This window comes from Salvelinus sp. IW2-2015, linkage group LG16 (assembly GCF_002910315.2).
Source record: "Salvelinus sp. IW2-2015 linkage group LG16, ASM291031v2, whole genome shotgun sequence".
Lineage (NCBI taxonomy): Eukaryota > Metazoa > Chordata > Actinopteri > Salmoniformes > Salmonidae > Salvelinus > Salvelinus sp. IW2-2015.
The window spans coordinates 19,252,964-19,276,277 of NC_036856.1; the positions used below are offsets into that span (position 1 = coordinate 19,252,964).

The window sequence follows — 23,314 nt, forward strand, 5'->3', positions numbered from 1 at the left end:
AGGGTGGGGGTGACAACAGGCATGCTGTGATTACTCTACAGGGTGGTGAGTGACCCACAGGCAGTGCTGTGATACTCTACCAGGTGGTGGGTGACCAACAGGCAGTGCTGTGATTCCTCCACAGGTGGGTGACCAACAGGCAGTGGCTGTATTCCTTCACAAGGGTTGGTGACCAACAGGCAGTGCTGTGATTACTTACAGGTGGGGGTGGACCAACAGGCAGTGCTGTGATTACTCTACAGGGTGTGGGTGACCAACAGGCGTGCTGTGATTACTCTACAGGGTGGTGGGTGACCAACAGGCAGTGCTGTGATACTCTACAGGGTGGGTGGGTGACCAACAGGCAGTGCTGTGATTACTCTAAGGTGGGTGGGTGACCAACAGGCAGTGCTGTGATTACTCCACAGGGGTGGTGACCAAACAGGCAGTGCTGTGATTCCTCCACAGGGTGGGTGACCAACAGGCAGTGCTGTGATTACTCTACAGGTGGTGGGTGACCAACAGGCAGTGCTGTGATTACTCTACAAGGTGGGTGGGTGACCAACAGGCAGTGCTGTGATTACTCTAACAGGGTGGTGGGTGACCAACAGGCAGTGCTGTGATACTCTACAGGTGGGTGGGTGGACCAACAGGCAGTGCTGTGATTCCTCCACAGGGTGGGTGGGACCAACAGGCAGTGCTGTGATTCTCACAAGGGGTGGTGACAACAGGCAGTGCTGTGATTACTCTAAAGGGGGGTGGACCAACAGGCAGTTGCTGTGATTACTCTTAAACAGGGTGGGTGACCAACAGGCAGTGCTGTGATTACTCTACAGGGTGGGTGGGTGACCAACAGGCAGTGCTGTGATTACTCTACAGGGTGGGTGGGTGACCAACAGGCAGTGCTGTGATTACCCTACAGGGTGGGTGGGTGACCAACAGGCAGCAGGAATGACAGGGCCCTGAATGAAATAAGTGTGCAACTGGATACCCAGTCGTAGCTGTTGGCAACATGGGAACCCCTCCCCTCTCTGCATGCTTTCATTGGGCTAGTCATGTTTCACGGTAAGCCTCTCTCCTCTGTCAGCTCCATCTCTTTATTGGACTATCCTCTTTCACAAAGAGCCAGCGTGTGCCGCCGGCCGCAAAAAAATACATTATCAAAAATCCTTTGACCCAAGCTAAAATAAGGCTCATAATAAATCATTAAACAGCAGCTGAGTTGTTCCTCCAGAGAATGTGTGTGTGTGTGTGTGTGTGTGTGCATGTTTGTGTGGCTATTTACCACCACAAACCTATGCTGGCACTAAAACCGCACTCAACGAGCTGAATAGGGCCATAAGCAAACAAGATAATGCTTATCCAGAGGCGGCACTCCTAGTGGTGATTTTAATGCGGGGAAACTGAAATCCGTTTTACCTCATTTCTACCAGCATGTCACCTGTGCTAGAGGTAAAAAAAATCTAGATCACCTTTACTCCACACACAGAGACGCATACAAAGCTCTCCCTCGCCATCCATTTGGCAAATCTGACCATAAGTATATCCTCCTGATTCCTGCTTACAAGAAAAATCTCAAATTAGAAGTACCAGTGACGTGCCCAATATGGAAGTGGTCCGATGAAGCGGATCCTAAGCTACAGGACTCTTTCGCTAGCACAGACTGGAATATGTTCCGGGATTTATCCGATTGCATTGAAGAGTTTACCACATCAGTCACCGGCTTCATTAATAAGTGCATTGACTACGACAACGCCCCCACAATGTGACCATATGTACATATGCCGATTACAGGCAACATTCGCACTGAGCTAAAGGCTAGAGCTGCCACTTTCAAGAAGCGGCACACTTATAAGAAATCCCTCTATGCCCTCCGACGAGCTATCAAACAGGCAAAGCATCCATATAGGAGTATGATCGAATCATACTACGCCAGCTCTGACACTTGTCAGATGTAGCAGGGCTTGCAAACGATCACGGATTACAGAGGGTAACCCAGTCGCGAGCTGCCAAGTTGACACGAGCCTACCAGACGAGCTAAATGCCTTCTATGCTCGCTCGAGGCACGCAACACTGAACAATGCATGTTCTGTACGACTGTGTTATCACGCTCGCCAAAGCCGACGTGAGTAAGACCTTTAAACAGGTTAACATTAACAAGGCCGCAGGGCCATACGGATTACCAGGATGTGTACTCAGAGCATGCACTGACCAGCTGGCAAGTGTCTTAGCTGATATTTTCAACCTCTCCCTGACCCTGTCTGTAATACCTACAGTACATGTTTCAAGCAGACCACCGTAGTCCCTGTGCCCAAGAACACCAAGGTAACCTTTGTAAATTACTTCTGTCCCATAGCACTCACATCTGTAGCCATGGAATGCTTTGAAAGTCTGGTCATAGCTCACATCAACACCATCATCCCAGACACCCTGGGCCCACTCCAGTTCGCATACCGCCCCAACAGATCCACAGATGACGCAATCTCTATTCTCTACTCCACACTGCTCTCTCCCACCTTGACAAGAGGAGCATCTATGTGAGAATACTGTTCATTGACTAAAGCTCATCACTAAGCTAAGGACCCTGGGACTGAACCCCTCCCTCTGGAAGTGAATCCTGGATTTCTTGACGGGCCGCCCCCAGGTGGTGAGGGTGGGCAACACCACATCCGCAATGCTGACCCTCAACACGGAGGCCGTTCAGAGGTGTGTGCCTAGTCCCCTCCTTTACTACTTGTTCACCCACCATCATTAAGTTTGCTGATGACGGTGGTGAGACAGCCTATAGGGAGAAGGTCAGAGACCTGGCAGTGTGGTGCCCGGACAACAACCTCTCCGTCAACGTCAATAAGACAAAGAAGCTGAGATAAAGGGCCGAGCACGCCCCCATTCACATCAACTGGGCTGTAGTGGAGTGGGTCGAAAGCTTCAAGTTCCTCTGTGTCCATATCACTAAGGATCTATCATTCTCCAAACACACCAACACAGTCATGAAGAGGGTACGACAACACCTCTTCCCCCTCAGGAGGCTGAAAAGACTTGGCATGGGCCCTCCGATCCTCAAAAAGTTATACAGCTCCACCATTGAGAGCATCTTCACTGGCTGCGTCACTGCTTGGTATGGCAACTGCTCAGCATCCGACCGCAAAGCGCTACAGAGAGTAGTGCATATAGCCCAGTACATCACTGGGGCCGAGCTCCCTGCCATCCAGGATCTCTATACCAGGCAGTGTCAAAAGAAAGCTTTAGAAATTGTCAAAGACTCCAGCCACCCAAGTCATAGATTGTTCTCTCTGCTACCGCATGGCACGCAGTACCAATGCACCAAGTCTGGAACCAAGAGGACCCTGAACAGCTTCTACCCTCAAGCCATAAGACTGCTAAATGGTTAGTTAAATAGTTAACCAAATATCTTCCCGGACTATCTGCATTGACCCTTTTTGCACTAACTTTTTTGACTCATCACATATGCTGCTGTTACTGTTTATTATCTATTATGTTGCCTAGTCATTTTATTATATTGAGGTAGATGTACTGCCTCGTACCCCTGCACATTGACCCTGTGTACATTATATATAGTTACTCATTGTGTATTTATTATTACTTTTCTATTATTTCTCTATTTTCTTTCTCTCTGTATTGTTGGGAAGGGCTCGTAAGTAAGCATTTCACTGTCAATTTACATCTGTTGTTTGTTACGAAACATGTGACAAAGAAAATTTGATTTGATTTATTTTTGTCTGTGTGTGTCTTACCTGTCTGGGAATGGCTCCATGGTACCAGGCGTGGCTGCATGGCTCCTCACTGGCCATTTTCAGCTCTTCCTCCAACTCTTTGCGTAGTTTCTCCGGCGGGCCCTCCATTATGTACTTGTCCCTGGAGAACTGCACATAGACAGGAACAACAGCTTCTTTCAGTACTGGGATCCTCACAGACATGGATGCTGCACTGAGAGGGCACACTGTGTGCACTGCACTGGCTGTCTGCTCCTGTCTGTGTGGTAAACCTTTTAAATGTAACTCTCCCTCTACTGTATCTACCTCTCACACGTTCTCTTTCTCTTTCTCTTTCTTTTTCTCTCTCCCTCTCTTTCTATCTGTGTAAGCAATGTGTCATACATGGCTCTCCTCCCCTCTTTGTGTTCTGGGCTGTAATTTCCCAGAGCCACACCATGCCGAAGGCTGCAACTGGCGAGGGCTCTACCTGCCTCTGCTTTTACTGCTGTGTCATATCCTGGTCTCGTTGCCACGCCCCTCTGCCCCGCCCCAGCGAGAGGCCTCAGGGCGGAACACAACACACCTACCTCTACCTCCCTCACCTGACTGCTATGACATACTCACTCATATAGAGTGCAGTGTGTACACAACCAATTCACTTTTATTTTATTTTATTTGACAGAGTCCAGTATGCCGGGCTGTTGTGACACACTATGATTTACAAAACCTATCCTCCTTCACAATCGATAGACTTCACCTACACATTCTTTTTTTAACCTTTATTTAACTAGGCAAGTCAGTTATTTTCAATGACGGCCTAGGAACAGTGGTTTAACTGCCTTGTTCAGGGGCAGAACGACAGATTTTTACCAGCTCAGGGATTCAATCTTGCAACCTTTCGGTTACTAGTCCAACGCTCCAACCACTAGGCTAGCTGCTTGTCCTGAATTGGGTTTTGTAAACACATTACAAAAGGATTGGTCTGTTGTTGTGCAACCTCTCAGTCTGCCCGCAATATACCAGTATCTATGTCGATAAATGATCAGAGTGATACTGAAATTTCCCTCCTGTGGCGCCACTCGTGGGATTAAACCGAGCCTCAGTTTTCTACTTCATTAACTAGAGGTCCAGTAGACCCAGCCAGAACAACACACTCCATAATGATTTATAATTGTGTTGCTCTTTAAACGAACCCCCTGGAGATGGCAGGCAGGATTAGACTCTGGAGGAAATTACTGTAGCCATTGTGTTATTTTTGGATGTTGGCACCAAACCTGCAACTTTCCAAAACACAATCTGAGGATTACTAGGGGCTGCCAAGACCTGGTTCATAAAGAGAAGGAGAGGTAGAGGAGGTTGTGGGAGGAGGGAGTTGATTGGCTATTCAGCATTGACCCTAAGGGTGAGCGATGACCAATAGGATTATTGTGTTACATCAACTCAATACCTTTCTCCAGTGACCAATATTATACTTGGTTTTCTAATAAATTGTTGTTTGTGTACAACCTCTGCATTAACCTTACTTGCCTAGTGCCATCTTTGTCTCTGCATACTACAACAATGATCTTTCTGGGAATATTGACAATACAGATGAACATTGATCAACAACAATGATGTAATATGACAATGGCCTTCGGGACAGAAACTCTTCACAGCTGTGTTTTTCCCTTTAAGGGTCTGGGACAGGACAGGAACGTACAGTATCATATACCCATTTGTCCCCTTCTAAAATAGCATGAGGCCTTCTTGACATTGGCTAACTGTTAGGAATGTTCAGAATGCACAGTGTTTTGCCTGTCTGACCACTTCCAGAAGCAGTGTGCTGAGCTTAACAGGCAATTTGTTTCCACTGTTTAACCCACTGCTAAATCTGTTAGACTGTTCACCTTCAACCCCAGAGAGAACATACGGAAGGACTGTAAATTTCAGTTTTCTGTTGTGGCCGACAGAATTATATGCCAAATAAAACTGAAGTAAGGCTCCAGGAAATGGTGTTTTATTTTTGCGGGTGGAGGGGGTAAGCATCGGAAACTCAAGCTTGAGGTAATATGCAGCTATTTATTTTAGCAGTGTTGTTCCATGTCATTTCAGCAAGCCATGACACCCACCATCTCAGATTGTTCTGAAATCATTTCTGTAGTTTGAAACAGATAAGATTAGCATTCCTGCAACATTATTCTGTTGAAATATAATTTGATCTCTGAGAAATTTAGCTAATTCATTGCACCCAAATTTGCCATTTATAGGATTCATATAATATTCAATACATATAGTACCTAACATCTGATTTGGACCAAACGTGTTTCTAACAATGAGTAAGAGATGAAGAATCCAAAGAAATTGTCACAAGCCACCCACAGACCCCACACGCCAATTCCACCCTAACAAGAGTAAACAGTATCAGTTCTCTATGTATACCAAGTAGTATGGAGCTGCGGCTCAGAGTATTATTTCTTCATCCTATGTAACGTATTCTCAGTGAATTTGGTGATGTTTTCTTTTCCCTATTCAGAGGAATTAGTCAGTGAAGTTGTTAGGTTTATGTCTCATCCTACATCCACCAGGTTCTGATAAAATTATATTTCAACCAAATAATGTTAACAGGAATGCTAATCTTATCTGTTTCTAACAACATCAACAATTTTAGAACAATCTGAGATGGTGGGTGTTGAAATCATCTTTCTTGTGCTTTTTGAGGTGGAACGACCTAGCAGAGAGCTAATTAAGTGGACTAAATCACTGTCAGCTATGGGCTGCTGCTACTGTTTTATATCTGTATATATATTTTTAGTATATCTGTTCCGTTGGAGAGACAGTGGACCTGCTGCTCATCAGATTAAAATAGGTTTAATATGTTTCAAAGGCAAGTCTCAGACTTAGTTATGACCTCAGTACCCTATTGAAAAGATAGTCTAGGGTTAAACTTCCTCTAGTGAGGCTATGGGTGTCTGTGCCTGAGACTGTCCACGAGAGAAGACGAGAGAGCCTCATCTTGAAGCATAAGCCTATCCATATGCATAGCCTGCATGCTAAACTTAGATTGGTGGGCAATGTATGCAAGCAAAAGTCTTGTAAATGTCATGACAGTAGTAGTGAATATTCTTCTTACACTGCATCCTTCGCTGGCAGGCCGTCTCTCTCACTCTGCTTTACTGTGGAAGCTCACACATGCTTGCACAGACACACACAAACATACCCTGGGCGAGGGGAGCTGTCAACAGCCTGTCAGCCATGTGTGATTCCTGCACGGCCCAATGCTCCCCAAGAAACGTCCCACTAGCCCTGGGGAAGCTGAGGATAGAGAGAGCCGGCATCTCACAAACACATTCAAGCTAAGCCAGAGTCAGATATTCTATATCCTCGAAAGCTATAAGCCTAGAAGTCAAAAACGAATGATAGAATTATCCATAGTGGTTGAAACAAGCTTAGCCTAATCACAGCAGTAAAGCAGTGTGAAGAGTTTTACAGGATCTCCAGGGGGATGTTACATAACATAATCTGTTTAAGCTAGAGATATCTTTTTTTAAATGGACTGCGTCTCAATCCACTGTATCCACGGCCTTCCGCCTCTGCGTTGGAAGGAGGCAGAGCTACAGCGATGTTTGTCAGACCAGGAGACACCCCGAAAATCTGTCTTCTCACAAAAACTTCTGTAGTGTCCGAACCATTTGGGCAACAAACTAATATGATCCCTCTATGGAAAGATGAGACTCTCACGAACATGATGACGTTCTCCGTTTTGCAAGCATCATGGGACTTGTATGCAGTCGGTACTGTCGATCTGCCAACTTCTGTCTCTAGTGTCCGAACAGTTTGGGCTACACACTACAATAATATCATCGAAAGGTGGATAGGGGCAAACTTTTTTTACCAGTTAAAATGTTTTATGTTAGTAGTTTATCGGCAAAAAAAGGGGGATAAATATGGGTAAAAAAATATATGTACAGTACCAGTCAAAAGTTTGGACACACCTACTCATTCAAGGGTTTTCTGTATTTGTACTATTTTCTACATTGTAGAAAAATAGAGAAGACCCTAAAACTATTAAATAACACATATGGAATCATGTAGTAACCAAAAAACAAATGAATGAAAATATTTTTTATATTTGATATTCTTCAAAGTAGCCACCCTTTGCCTTGATGACAGCTTTGCACACTCTTGGCAATGGCGATTGTGTCATCAGTGGATCTGTTGGGGCGCCATTGCACTGTACACTGCCCTATCCCACCTGGACAAGAGGAAAACCTATGTGAGAATGCTGTTCATCGACTACAGCTCTGCTTTCAACACCATAGTGCCCTCCTAGCTCATCACTGAGTTCAGGGTCCTGGGTCTGAACTCTGTGCAACTGGGTCCTAGACTTCCTGACGGACCGACCCCAGGTGGTGAGGGTAGGCAGCAACACCTCCGCTACGCTGATCCTCAACATGGGGGCCCCCCTGTACTCCCCTGTGCTCAGCCCCTCCTGTACTCCCTGTTCACCCATGACTGCATGGATACGCAAGACTATAATTCAGTCATCAAGTTTGCTGACGACATGACAGTGGTAGGCCTGACAATGATGAGACAGCCTACATGGAGGAGGTTAGAGCTGTGGCGGAGTGGTTCCAGGAAATAACCTCTCTTTCAGCATAAAAAAAAAATAAGGAGCTGATCGTGGATTGCAGGAGACAGAAGAGGGAGCACCACCCCATCCACAATGACGGGGCCTCGCAAATGTCTATGGATGCACCATTGAGAGCAAGCATTCTGTCGGGCTGCATTACAGTTTGGTACGGCAACTGTGCCACCCTCAATAGCATGGCCAGGGTTTGGGAGTAACAGATTACATGTAATGGATTACAAAAAAACGGTAATCTGTTACGTTACCAACAAAAAGATTGTAATCAAATTACAGATACTTTAGAAAAACTAGATGATTACTTCTAGGATTACTTTTAAATTCATAAAGGATGGTTGCGGAAAAATGAGTTGACACCTTTCTGTTTTCTCAATGACATTCAAATCAGCATTGAAAAAAGGGGCAAGTTTAAATTTGCTTCGCCTGAGCGAGTCTGATCAGAAGTCACCGACAACTATGATGGCACACAATATGCTTTTGATGGATTGCGGGAAAAGAGCATGAATGGGCTTTTGTAAGCTACAGACCAGGCTGTCTTCCAATGGTGTTAATAATGTCGGTATCCAAAGATAATCCATCTTGAATAAAAGCCTAGGGGTAAGGACGACAGCGGTAGTCTAGCCTACGGAGCGATATTATTATTGATATCTACATCGCACATTGATGTGAATCACACTACTGCTCTCTCATTTAAGTATTTGCGCCTTACATATTGTAGTTGTTGCGGATGGCTGTTCACAAATGTATATGTATATTTTAAACCAATAATGGTGGAATTGAAGAAGTTTAAGCTGCCTGCCTATCAATCTTTTTTTATGTCCATAGGCCTAGCAGACACATGCTCAAACTCACACACTTTTGATAGACTTAAACAGCTGCAAGTTATAGATATATCAAAGTGTCACCAACAAAAACGTAAACAATAGGCCTGTAGCAAATGCAGCATATGGCATACATTTTCACATGCAAATAACACTTTTCGGTAGTGCTCAAAGCACGCCATTCCATGTGAGCAACATTGTTTTTCAACTCGAAGCAATTAATCCAATCAGTCTTCCATGACAAAAAAATAAAGAACAGAATAGTAAGTACTTCATTTGTGTGTTATGCTCAGGTAAAACAACATTTCCATATTTCCTATTCTTGAAGTTCAAGGAGTATTCAATTAATTGGAATGACTGGAAATCTGACAGACTTTAAAAAAAAAGTAAACATATAGCAATGGGTTAGATGAAACCTACTTAACCAACCTATAAAGTAAAATGCAACATCCATGTATGGCCAGCCAAGTAAACTCTAACATTGATTTATCCTGCAATAGATTTCGTAGAATTTTTGTCTTCTTCTAATACCCTTTAAGGGGAAAGTAATCTAAAAGTAACTGAAAGTAATCAGATTACAGTACTGAGTTTGGTAATCCAAAAGTTAAATTACTGATTACAATTTTGGACAGGTGACTATTAACTATAATGATTACATTTAGAAAATAACATAGCCCACCCTGCGCATGGCCCTCCAGAGGATGGTGCGGTCAGTCCAACGCATCACCGGGGACACGCTGCCTGCCCTCCAGAGGATGGTGCAGTCAGTCCAACGCATCACCGGGGACACGCTGCCTGCCCTCCAGAGGATGGTGCGGTCAGTCCAACGCATCACCGGGGGCACGCTGCCTGCCCTCCAGGACATTTACAACACTCGTTGTCAAAGGAAGGCCAAGAAGATAATTAAGGACCTCAGCTACCCAAGCAACAGTCTGTTCACTCTGCTACCATCTAGCAGGCAGAGACAGTACAGGTGCATCAGATCCAGGACCGAGAACACTGAGAAAAAGCTTCTAACACCATCAGACTTTTGAACAGCCATCTCTAGCCAGCTACCTGCCCGGCACTCAGCCCTGCACCTTGAGACTAATGCCCGCGTATATAGAGTCATTGAACGCTGGTTACCTCGTATTCTGTTTATATACTGTTGTTTACTCACTGTGTATGTATATACTGTATTCTCAACATAGCTCATCCTAATATACCTACTGCTCTACATACTATTTTCTTTTCCAGATGATATACTGTCTAAACACACCGCATATTTATGTACTTTGGATTGTTATTTCTTGATGTCTTGTTTTGATTAGTCACGTATTTTTCTTGTATGGGCGCGACATTCTACTGCACTGTTGGAAATGTAACACGCACTTCGCTATAACACCTGCTAATCTGTGTACGCGACCAATAAACTTTGATTTGATATTGATGCCATCCAGTGAGAATAGAGAATAGGATAGGTAAGAATACAGGCCAGTATGGTATTTTACTGCCCTGAACAACCAACCAGAATCATATCTATGGCTCGAGCATTATCCTCTGTCACAGGCTTTGAGGCATCAACATGTGTTTGTCACATGACCCAGTACCATATATGTTATTCCCATGGATACTGTGGCCAGGGTGAACACATTGTTCACCCTGGGCACCGTATGTGTGGCATGTGTCAGAACTGTCCCGTGTCGTTGTGATAAAGACTCTGGCATGTTTTGGCGTGTACCCCCAGATGATACAACGGGTCAGTCGTTTCATCTGGACAGGCCTGAATAGTGTGCAATGCAATATTACATAAAATACCACAGCACAACATGGCCCTGAAATAACAGCACCACATGGCCCTGCAATACCACAGCACCACATGGCCCTGCAATACCACAGAAAAGGAAGCAAACATAGCCTATGGCCACTATGTCAATGATGTAATGTAAATCCTAAAAAATCTCACTGAAATAAAAAAAATGAAGTAGCTATAACTCATAAAGCGGTGAAAGTTTTGCCCAGTATGGAAAGGTTCTCATCCTTCCATCTCCACCCATTGGGTATTTATACATGTCATGTATATATAGAGGCTTCCAATCCCAGGCCCAAGCAGGGGAGCACAGACTGAAATAACCACTGAGGGCACTGGCATTGTACTGAAGGATGGGCCGAGGCAGGGCAGGCATGCATACTCTCTCCATGTTGTCAACAGTCTGTAGACCCAGCCAACACCCTTAAGCCACAAAATTACAGTGACCAGACACTCCATACCCAGACAGCAGCCTGGGAAAAGTATCTTTCCAGGAGCTGTTTGTCTTTGCTTCGGTCTTTCCTTTTTTCAATTCATTACATAATACTACCAAAGACCTTCAACCTCCATTCACACTCACAGAGCTCCTTCTCTCCCTTTCCTCAACACTTAGCCCAGTTTAATTAAGGCCGTTTTATAGCGGTATGGGGAACTTGACGCCAACTGAACACAGGAGGTTGGTGGCATCTTAATTGAGAGAACGGGCTCGTGGTAATGGCTTGAGCGGAATCAGTGGAATGGTATCGAATATATCAACCACATGGTTTACATGTGTTTGATGCCATACCATTCGCTCCGTTCCAGCGATTATTATAAGCTGTCCTCCCCTCAGCAGCCTCCACTGCAACTGAAGTAGATTTTCTTGGCATCTCGTGGCTTTTCAACAGCACTGAGGAACCACTTTACAATGTTGAAGAATTACAGCAGGCCCTGGTTCACATAGCTGTCCATTGAGGAAATCAACTCTTAACCTGAGTTTAAAAATAGCTCTGGTATAATTACTCCTGAGGGGCCTGATGATACGATGGACATAGTTAATCCCTCCATCAGGGTAACTAAGTTTCCATTTCTGTTAGTCACATGTCTGTGGAACTTGTTCAGTTTATGTCTCAGTTGTTAAATCTTATGTTCATACAAATATTTACACATGTTAAGTTTGCTGAAAATAAACGCAGTTGACAGTGAGAGGACATTTCTTTTTTTGCTGAGTTTATATTATCCCACACAGATACAAGGATGCACTTTCATGCTAGGTTTAGGAGCTCATATTGAAGCTTATAGAGACTTCAACTGATGTATGCAACAATCTTAAAATGATCTACTATGGTTTAGATACAAGCATCATGAAACCTCTAACACAAATTAATTTGACTTAGTGATTTTTTTTTTTTACCTAACTTGCTTACCACTTTCTCCATGTGGTTTATTCCTTCACAGACTACACAAAATGATGATCTCTTCCTAAATATTCGGTCAAATGATACATTTTGTGTATGGTTTCCTAGAAACAAGGGTGGCTCAACTTACCCCTTTGGCTCAACTCACTCCCTCTCCCCTATGCCTGAATGTTCACACATTTGCATGACTGATCATGGGGTGGCTTCTCGTTACTGTCCATGTCATCATCGTGGAAAGCACCTATCCATGTTAGGCGGACTGTCAATCATGAGTGCATCGAGTGCATATCTCTGGCTGGGCTTCATCACATTACCCTACTGCCATTCCCTAAAACAGTTAAGCGGTGTCACTGTCATCTTCTTTCGGATTGCTAGCTAAAAGACACAACCTCCAGAAGGATACAGAGCCAAACACAGTGGGATAGTTGCAGAAGTGCCATCCTTCCAGATGAAAATAGGACACAGTTATTTGTTTGTTTTGAGGGCATGGCTGTGAGTTACTGGACATGGTTCAGGTTCATTGTGTGACTTAATGACTTGAGGAAATGGGGATGTGTTTAGTGGGTTCTCCTCAGAGAGCTGGCCCCTCCAGCTCTTGCTCCAGATGATGCTAACTGCAGCGGCTCGTCAGAAGTAAATCTCTCTGGGTTAAAACCAGGGGTTGTTCTGAACAGAACCATACTTTTTTTTGTTCCGTTCCACTGTTCCGACCAGCAAAATAAAGTTCTGAACTGGTTCAAATCCCCCAAAAAGTACCGGTTTAAATAGTTCCTTCCTGTTCCTTTTTAAACCTCTGAAATCATATATATTTTTTACATTTATCTCGACATTGAATTACTTCAATGACCAATCATGCAGTGCGGATATAGCAGCTTGCTATGGAGCTGGCAGGCTATAGCTCAATGAGTTGTTTACATGTGTGATGGAAAGACAAGTGTAGAGTGCAAGATGAGTGAGAGAGGGTGGAAGAAGAGGCTTTGCTTGATGCACTGGGCATCTTGTGATGACATGCATTATCTGAATTAGGCCCACGGAATTATACCTACGGAGGAGTGGCTTCTATGGAGGAACTTTGAATGTCTTTGAACTTTAGAGTTGGCTTAACTTTGGACCAGAGAGGCTAGCTAGCTAACAATCTTGTGTGTGCAGAGCGGCATCAGAATTAAAAACACATCTTACCTATTTGTAGTTAATAAATCCAATTTGAAATGTGATAACTGTAGTATCCCTAACTAGAATTTAAAAGTGAATACATTCTAATAAAAATACCTTCTGAATCATGCTTGTATTATCAGTAGGGCTGAGAATGACGCTGCAGTGGACAGCAGCCGTTTTACAGGCAACTGACCAATTCTGCTATTTTGTGTGTTTCTTTTCTTTTTTGTACATAATATTTCCACCATCGTTTCCTGTGACAGAAAAGAGTTCTGGACATCAGAACAGCGATCACTAACCTCAACTGGGATGAAGATTTCTACTTCAACGAGTCGGAGGCGCAGGACATACTGCTCACCCCAGACCAGAGAGGCCGACGCGTGGGCACCTTAACGAAACTACGTCGGCGAGTACATAAACCACCTCTACCCTCAGTTCTATTAGCGAATGTACAATCACTGGAAAACAAACTGGACGAGCTCCGTTCGAGACTATCCTTTCAACGGGACATGAAAAACTGTAAAATCCTATGTTTCTCAGAGTCGTGGCTGAAAAAGGACATGGATAATATACAACTAGCTGGTTTTTCTATGCATCAGTAGGACAGAATGGCATGAAGGATAAGATGTAGACCAGATATTCCCAAACGGAGATACGTGCAATGCCGTCGGGGGTACACCAAATAAAAATGTGATTCAGGATTGAAAAAATACCAGTATTTTCAAACAGTCCATTTATATTTTCCAACGGGGCTATACATTTGGGTGAGGTTTTTTTCTCGCTTGAGTATCCTCGTTTCACTGCCAAAAATAAAATGAAACCATCTAGTGTTCAGCGAAATAACAACACAATGTCAAATACAGGTAGCCTAGTCAAATAATTTACATCCAATCACATTAACTGTTACTCTCTCGCGGGAATTCCACTAACGGTCCGTATGTAGCCAAAAGTAGCTGTTGCTCATGTTGGTATCTGTACTTATGGCGCAAAAGCCATGACAGGGAGACATAGGGAAGTGGTAATGCTCGTGCAAGGAGTTGCTCCCAACACCACTTGGGTACACTGCAACATCCACCGAGAAGCTCTGCCTGCCAAGGGAATGCCTGACAGCTTGAAAGACGTTTTGGACACTACAGTGAAAATGGTTAACTTTGTTAAAGCAAGGCCCCTAAACTGTTGTGTATTTTCTGCACTATGCAATGATTTGGGCAGCAACCATGTAACGCTTTTACAACATAAAGAAAGAAGTCAGTTGGTTATCAAGGGGCAAAGGATTGACACGTTTTTTTTAATTGAGAGACGAGCTTAAAGTTTTCTTTATTGACCATAATTTTCACTTGTCTGACCGCTTGCATGATGATGAGTTTCTCACACGACTGGCCTATCTGGGTGATGTTTTTTCTCTCCTGAATGATCTGAATCTAGGATTACAGGGAATCTCCGCAAGGTCTTTCCATCATTGTATGATTTTTTTGTGTGCAAATGAACTCAAGCTTACGTCAAATGTGATATAGTGAAGCACCTGAGTGAGTTGGGTGCGCAAATATTATTATTATATTATATTTGTAACCTGGTCCTATAAGAGCTCTTTGCCACTTCCCACGAGCCGGGTTGTGACAAAAACTCACACTCGTTCTTATGTTTAATAAATGTATRGTGGCAGGCTTACAATGATGGCAAAAACAACATTTGAGAGTGCGCTGACCATGGTGTTAGAGGGGGTACGCAGCTGGAGGTTGAATGTTTTGAAGGGGTACGGAACTATAAAAACTTTGGGAACCACTGATGTAGACCATACTATTTACCAAGAGAGTTTACATCTACATTTTTTGTAGCTGTCTATTTACAACCATAAACCAATGCTGGCACTAAGACCTCACTCAATGAGCTGTATACACCATAACTAAAATAGAACATACTCACCCAGAGGCGGCTCTCCTAGTAGTCTGTGATTTTAATGCAGGGAAACTGAAATCAACATTTTTTAATTTCTACCAGCATGACACCTGTGCAACTAGAAACTAGATCATCTTTACGCCACACACAGAAATGCATACCAAGCTCTCCCTTGCCCTCTATTTGGTAAATCTGACCATAACTCTATCCTCCTGATTCCTGCTTACAAGCAAAAACTCAAACAGGAAGTACCAGTGACGCATCCAATACGGAAGTGATCCGATGAAGCGGATGCTAAGCTACAGGACTGTTCCGCTGGCACAGACTGGAATATGTTCCGCGATTCATCCGATAGCATTAAGGAATTTACTACATCATTCACCAGCTTCATTAATAAGTCCATCGATGACGTCGTCCCCACAGTGACCATACATATACAGTGGGGAGAACAAGTATTTGATACACTGCCGATTTTGCAGGTTTTCCTACTTACAAAGCATGTAGAGGTCTGTAATTTTTATCATAGGTACACTTCAACTGTGAGAGACGGAATCTAAAACAAAAATCCAGAAAATCACATTGTATGATTTTTAAATAATTAATTTGCATTTTATTGCATGACATAAGTATTTGATCACCTACCAACCAGTAAGAATTCCGGCTCTCACAGACCTTTTAGTTTTTCTTTAAGAAGCCTCCTGTTCTCCACTCATTACCTGTATTAACTGCACCTGTTTGAACTCGTTACCTGTATAAAGACACTGTCCACACAATCAAACAGATTCCAACCTCTCCACAATGGCCAAGACCAGAGAGCTGTGTAAGGACATCAGGGATAAAATTGTAGACCTGCACAAGGCTGGGATGGGCTACAGGACAATAGGCAAGCAGCTTGGTGAGAAGGCAACAACTGTTGGTGCAATTATTAGAAAATGGAAGAAGTTCAAGATGACGGTCAATCACCCTCGGTCTGGGGCTCCATGCAAGATTTCACCTCGTGGGGCATCAATGATCATGAGGAAGGTGAGGGATCAGCCCAGAACTACACGGCAGGACCTGGTCAATGACCTGAAGAGAGCTGGGACCACAGTCTCAAAGAAAACCATTAGTAACACACTACGCCGTCATGGATTAAAATCCTGCAGAGCACGCAAGGTCCCCCTGCTTAAGCCAGTGCATGTCCAGGCCTGTCTGAAGTTTGCCAATGACCATCTGGATGATCCAGAGGAGGAATGGGAGAAGGTCATGTGGTCTGATGAGACAAAAATAGAGCTTTTTGGTCTAACTCCACTCGCCGTGTTTGGAGGAAGAAGAAGTATGAGTACAACCCCAAGAACCCCATCCCAACCGTGAAGCATGGAGGTGGAAACATCATTCTTTGGGGATGCTTTTCTGCAAAGGGGACAGGACGACTGCACCGTATTGAGGGAGGATGGATGGGGCCATGTATCGCGAGATCTTGGCAACAACCTCCTTCCCTCAGTAAGAGCATTGAAGATGGGTCGTGGCTGGGTCTTCCAGCATGACAACGACACGAAGCACACAGCCTTGGCAACTAAGGAGTGGCTCCGTAAGAAGCATCTCAAGGTCCTGGAGTGGCCTAGCCAGTCTCCAGACCTGAACCCAATAGAAAATCTTTGGAGGGAGCTGAAAGTCCGTATTGCCCCAGCGACAGCCCCGAAACCTGAAGGATCTGGAGAAGATCTGTAGGGAGGAGTGGGCCAAAATCCCTGCTGCAGTGTGTGCAAACCTAGTCAAGAACTACAGGAAACGTATGATCTCTGTAATTGCAAACAAAGGTTTCTGTACCAAATATTAAGTTCTGCTTTTCTGATGTATCAAATACTTATGTCATGCAATAAAATGCAAATTAATTACTTAAAAATCATACAATGTGATTTTCTGGATTTTTGTTTTAGATTCCGTCTCTCATAGTTGAAGTGTACCTATGATAATAATTACAGACCTCTACATGCTTTGTAAGTAGGAAAACCTGCAAAATCGGCAGTGTATCAAATACTTGTTCTCCCCACTGTATATCCCAATCAGAAGCCATGGATTACAGGCAACAACCGCACTGAGCCAGCCACAGCTACCTAGTGACGTAAGCCTACCAGACAAGCTAAATGCCTTCTACTCTCACTTCAAGGCAAGCAGCACTGAATCATGCATGAGAGCACCAGCTGTTCCGGACGACTGTGTGATCACGCTTGCCATAGCTGGTGTGAGTAAGACCTTTAAAAAGGTTAACATTCACAAGGCTGCACGGACAGACGGATTACCAGGATGCGTACTCAGAGCATGTGCTGACCAGCTGGCAAGTGTCTTCACTGACATTTTCAACCTCTCCCTGTAATACCTATATGTTTCAAGCAGACCACCATAGTCCCTGTGCCCAAGAACGCCAAGGTAACCTGTCTAAATTACTCATATGTAGCCATGAAAGGCTTTGAAAGGATGGTCATGGCTCACATCAACACCATTATCCCAGACACCCTGGACCCACTCCAATTTGCATACCACCCCAACAGTTCCACACATAACACAAACTCTATTGCACACTGTCCTTTCCCACCTCGATAAGAGGAACACCTATGTGAGAATGCTGTTCATGGACTACAACTCAGCTTTCAACACCATAGTGCCCTCCAAGCTGATTACTAAGATAAAGACCCTGGGTCTGAACACCTCCCTCTGCAACTGGATCCTGGACTTCCTGATGGGCTGCCGCCAGATGGTGAGGGTGGGCAACAACACATCCACCACGCTGACCCTCAACACGGGGGCCCCTCAGAGGTGCGTGCTTAGTCCGCTCCTGTTGTCCCTATTCACCTATGACCGTGTGACCGCGCACGACTCCAACACCATTATTAAGTTTGCTGACAGCACGCCGGTGGTAGGCCTGAACACAGACGGCAATGAGACTATAGGGAGAAGGTCAGAGACCTGGCAGTGTGTTTCCAGAACAACAACCGAGAACAACAGGAAACAAAGGGCAGAGCACAGATCCCCATTCACACTTATCCCACCAGACATGCCACCAGGGGTATTTTCACAGTCCCCAAATCCAGAGCAAATTCAAGAAAGCATACAGTATTATATAGAGCCCTAATTGCATGGAACTTCCTTCCATCTCATATTACTCAAATAAACAGCAAACCTTGTTTCAAAAAACAGATGAAGCAACACCTCGAGGCACAACGCCTCTCCCCTATTTGACCTAGATAGTTTGTGTGTATGCATTGATATGTAGGCTACATGTGCATTTAAATTTTTTTTTAATGTAGTTCTGTCTTTGAGCTGTTCTTGTCTATTGATGTTCTGTATTATGTCATTCTGTATTGTGTTTCGTGTTTTGTGTGGACCCCAGGAAGAGTAGCTGCTGCTTTTGCAACAGATAATGGGGATCCTAATAAAAGACCAAATACCAAATACATTAACAGGGCTGTAGTGGAGCAGGTCAAGATCTTCACGTTTCTCTGTGTTCACATCACTAAGGATCTATCATGGTCCACACACACAGTTGTGAAGATGGCATGACAACGCCTCTTCCCCCTCAGGAGACTGAAAAGATTTGGCATGGGCCCCCAGATCCTCAAACAGTTCTACAGCTGCACCATTAAGAGCATATTGACTGGCTGCATCACCTCTTGGTATGGCAGCTGCTTGGCATCTGACTGCAAGGCGCTATGGTCCCGTGTGGCTCAGTTGGTAGAGCATGGCGCTTGCAACGCCAGGGTTGTGGGTTCATTCCCCACGGGGGGACCAGGATGAATATGTATGAACTTTCCAATTTGTAAGTCGCTCTGGATAAGAGCGTCTGCTAAATGACTTAAATGTAAATGTAATGCTATAGAGGGTAGTGCGTACAGCCCAGTATGTAGCCACGTTATCGTTACTCATTGAGTATTTATTATTACTTTTATTATTATGTGCTCTACTTTTCTATTATTTCTCTATTTCCTTTCTCTCTGCATTGGGAAGAGAAGGGCATTGTTAGTCTACACCTGTTGTGTATGAAGCATGTGACAAATACAATTTTATTTGAGTAGGTTACAGCTATGCTTCAGAGGGGAAGGGGCTGGTAGCCTACACATACACACCTGGAAAAGATTTTCAGCTGGCAGGCAGATGCTGGAAAAAGTTTCTGATTCACATAGGGAGGGCTTTGCATAGGCGCTTTGTTGCGTTAGAATATAGAATATATACTGAAAAAAAATACAAACGCAACATGCAACAATTTCAACTATTTTATTAAGTTACAGTTCCTATAAGGAAATCAGTCAATTGAAATAAATAAATTAGGTCCTAATCTATGGATTTCACATGACTGGGCAGCGGCGCAGCCATGGGTGGGCCTGGGAGGGCATAGGCTCACCCACTTGTGAGCCAGGCCAGCCAATCAGAATGAGTATATCTTTCCCACAAAAGGGCTTTATTGCAGACAGAAATACTCCTCAGTTTCATCAGTTGTCCAGGAGGCTGGTCTTAGACCAGGCTCAGTGGACCCTACAGTCAGGCTCCTATTAAGCTTTTGATCACGCGGCCATGTTCCGGGTTGCCGCTGAAAATAACATTGACTTATACACTGACACGGTGACAGAGTTCATCAGGAAGTGTATATGGGGATATTGTTCCCACTGTGACGATTAAAACCTATCCAAACCAAAAACTGTGGATAGATGGCAGTATTCACGCAAAAGTGAAAGCCCAAACCACCGCATTTAACCACGACAAGATGACTGGGAATATGACTGAATACAAACATTCCAGTTATGCCCTCCGTAAGGCAATCAAACAGGAAAAACGTCAGTACAGAGGCAAAGTGGAGTCACAATTCAATGGCTCAGACACAACAGACGTATGTGGCAGGGTCTACAGACAATCACGTATATTAAATGGAAAACCAGCCATGTCGCGGACACCGACGTCTTGCTCCCGGACAAGCTAAACACCTTCTTCGTCCGCTTTGAGGATAACACAGTACCGCTGACACGGGCCGATCCCGAGAACTGTTAACTCTTGTTCTCTGTGGCCGACGTGATAAGACATTTAAGCGTGTTAACCCTCGCAAGGCTGCCGGGCCCAGACGGCATCCCTAGCTGTGTCCTCAGAGCATTCACAAACCAGCTGGCTGAAGTTTTTACGGACATATTCAATCTCTCCCTATCCCAGTCTGCTGTCCCCACTTGCTTCAAGATGTCCACAATTGTTCCTGTACCCAAGAAAGTGAAGGTAACTGAACTAAATGAATATCGCCCTGTAGCACTCACTTCTGTCATCATGAAGTGCTTTGAGAGGCTAGTTAAGGATAATATCACCTCCAACTTACCCGACACCCTAGACCCACTGCAATTTGCATACCGCCCCTATAGATCCACGGATGTGCAATTGCCATCGCACTGCACACTGCCCTATCCTATCTGGACAAAAGGAATACCTATGTAAGAATATTGGACCTATGATACCTGTGGCCTAATCACATAAATATGACAGCCAGAATGTCCTCTCAGAACATCAATACTGAGAGGGATTACTGAGTTTTCTGTGGGGAAGAGGGGATGGACAGGGGAGAGGAGAGGAGGACACCATCAGTCCCAGAGGTTAAGGAAGATAGGGGGTAGTTAATGGTCTTTCATGGCCTTTCTATCACTCATCTGCGATTTGATGCGTGGGCTCACCCTTCCTGTTTAGGGGTAAACTGATAGGCCCATCAGGGCATCCTATCTCTGTCTGAGGCCCCTCAGGAGACCTACTGCAGTCCACTGACCCTCCATTATCCCCTCTCCTGTTTACAACTACTGGGCTCCATGGCTCCATAGCCCTGTTCATCCACATCAACATATTGGTAATATGATGCCCAGTCGCAGGACAAATCCACACAGGAAAGCATGGGAAGTGATGGATATGGAAGAGGCCCTGAGCTGCTTTGAACTCATCCTTAATACCCACATTTCTCCGAAGCTGCGTGGTTCTGATCGGTGGTACTTTGTCTAACTTGTCACTATCTAAAAGATGAAAGCTTCCTTCACAGAGTTTTTTGGCCATTTGTAAGACCTTATTGTTTAGATAGAGTAGAATAATATGTGCTTTTGAGTCCACCGTAGCTGTGTTAAATCAGCACCTTCCTAGGGCTTTTCTATTAAATCCGCCGCACTTCCCCAAAGCGCACCACTCAGGGCTCCACTCAGGCCCCAGCCCAGCGCTGGCATCCTGGGGAGGGACCCAAGGCAGCTGGGCCAGATCACTGGAGTCCCGGGGCAGTCATCTTTAATGTTTCCTCAAGCACAGAGCAGTTGAACTACAGAGAGAACAGGCTTAACCCCAGGGTACGGAGGGGCTGGAGGCTCCCTGGCTGAAACAGAGGGAGCTGAGGAGTACAAAACGGAAAAAGACCTAAGGGATAGAAAGAAACAGAACAAGAGAAAGAAAGAAAGATAAACAGGAAAATAGAGAAATAACGAGATTGAGATGATAGGGATTGTTGGTCAGACAGCAGCAGGCTTCACTGAAGCGAGAGAGTAAGTTGTCAGAGATCAGACACACACCTGCCTGTAATGACGCTAGGTACTAATAGTGATGGACAGGCTTCAGCCATGCTGTTTGAGCACCTCAGATCTCCTGTCAATTAGGACTGCTTTGTGTGTGTGTGTGTGTGTGTGTGTGTGTGTGTGTGTGTGTGTGTGTGTGTGTGTGTGTGTGTGGTCTTTTACCTCAGGCTAGAACGCTAGATAATTCCTCAATGTAACACAACAGATGTTTAATGTATGGAGTGGAGAGGGAAAATAATTGATCTCAGATAAAGTTCCCAAACACAGGTCTGATAATAGGAGGGAGAGCCGTCATCGTTAGGATTGATCGAACCAAATTAATTATTCATGGTTTAAGATCCAGTAGGCCAATTTTAAATACATTTACCATTACACAGGGCTGGGACTGTCAACCAGCTATAACTGATCTCCCCTCACCATTACACAGGACAACCAGCTATAACTGATCTCCCCTCACCATTTGTATAGCTGGAGTCCGGTAATAGAGTGAGGGGGATCATTATAGCTGGTGTGTTTCCTGTTGTAATGGTGAGAGGAGATCAGTTATAGCTGCGTTGCCCTGTATAATGGTGAGGGAATCAGTTATAGCGTGTTGCCCTGTGTAATGGGTGCAGGGGAGATCAGTTGATAGCTCGGTTGCCCTGTGTAATGGTGAGGGAGAATCAGTTATAAGCTGCGTTGCCCTGTGTAATGGATGAGGGGAGATTCAGTTAGAGCGGGTGCCCTGTCAGCGGTTGTCCTGTTAAGTGGGAGGGAGATCAGTTATAGCTTGGTGTACCGCTGTTGTAATGGTGAGGGTGAGATCAGTTATAGCGGGGTTTGCCCTGATGTAATGGTGATGGGGAGATCAGTATGTGGTTCGCCTGTGTAATGGTTGAGGAGATCAGTATAGACGGTTTCCTGTGTGACATGGTGAATGGGAATCAGTTATAGCTGGATTGTCCTGTGTTAATGGTTGAGGGAGATCAGGTTATAGCTGGTCTGGTCCTGGTGAATTGGTGAGGGGAGGATCAGTTTAAAGCTGGTTGGTCCTGTTGTAATGGTGAGGGAGCATCAGTTATAGTGGTTGCCCAGTGTGTGAATGGTTGAGGGGAGATCATGTATAGAGACTGGTTGCTCCTTGGTGTAATGGTGTGAGGGGAGTCAGTCTATAGCTGGTGTTCCTTGCTGTAATGTGTGAGGGGAGATCATTATAGCTGGTTGTCCTGTTGTAATCGTGTGAGGAGATCAGTTATACGCTGTGTTGGGCCGCTGTGTAATGGTGGAGGGGAGATCAGTTATATGACTGGTTGACCTGTTGTAAGGGAGGGCGGAGATCAAGTTATAGCTGTGTCCTGCTAATGGTGTAATGAGGGGGGATCAGTTTATAGCTGGGCCCTGTTGTTA

At 44.6% G+C, this 23,314-nt stretch overlaps 1 protein-coding gene across 1 annotated transcript in view; it reads right to left on the minus strand.

Annotated features, from left to right (window-relative positions):
* The window catches only part of LOC111976067 (breast cancer anti-estrogen resistance protein 3-like), a 76,672-nt gene that overhangs the window by 17,301 nt on the left and 36,057 nt on the right, over nt 1-23,314 (minus strand). The window contains 1 exon segment of the mRNA XM_024004798.3: nt 3,735-3,863. Coding sequence (XP_023860566.1) covers nt 3,735-3,863 — 129 coding nt within the window.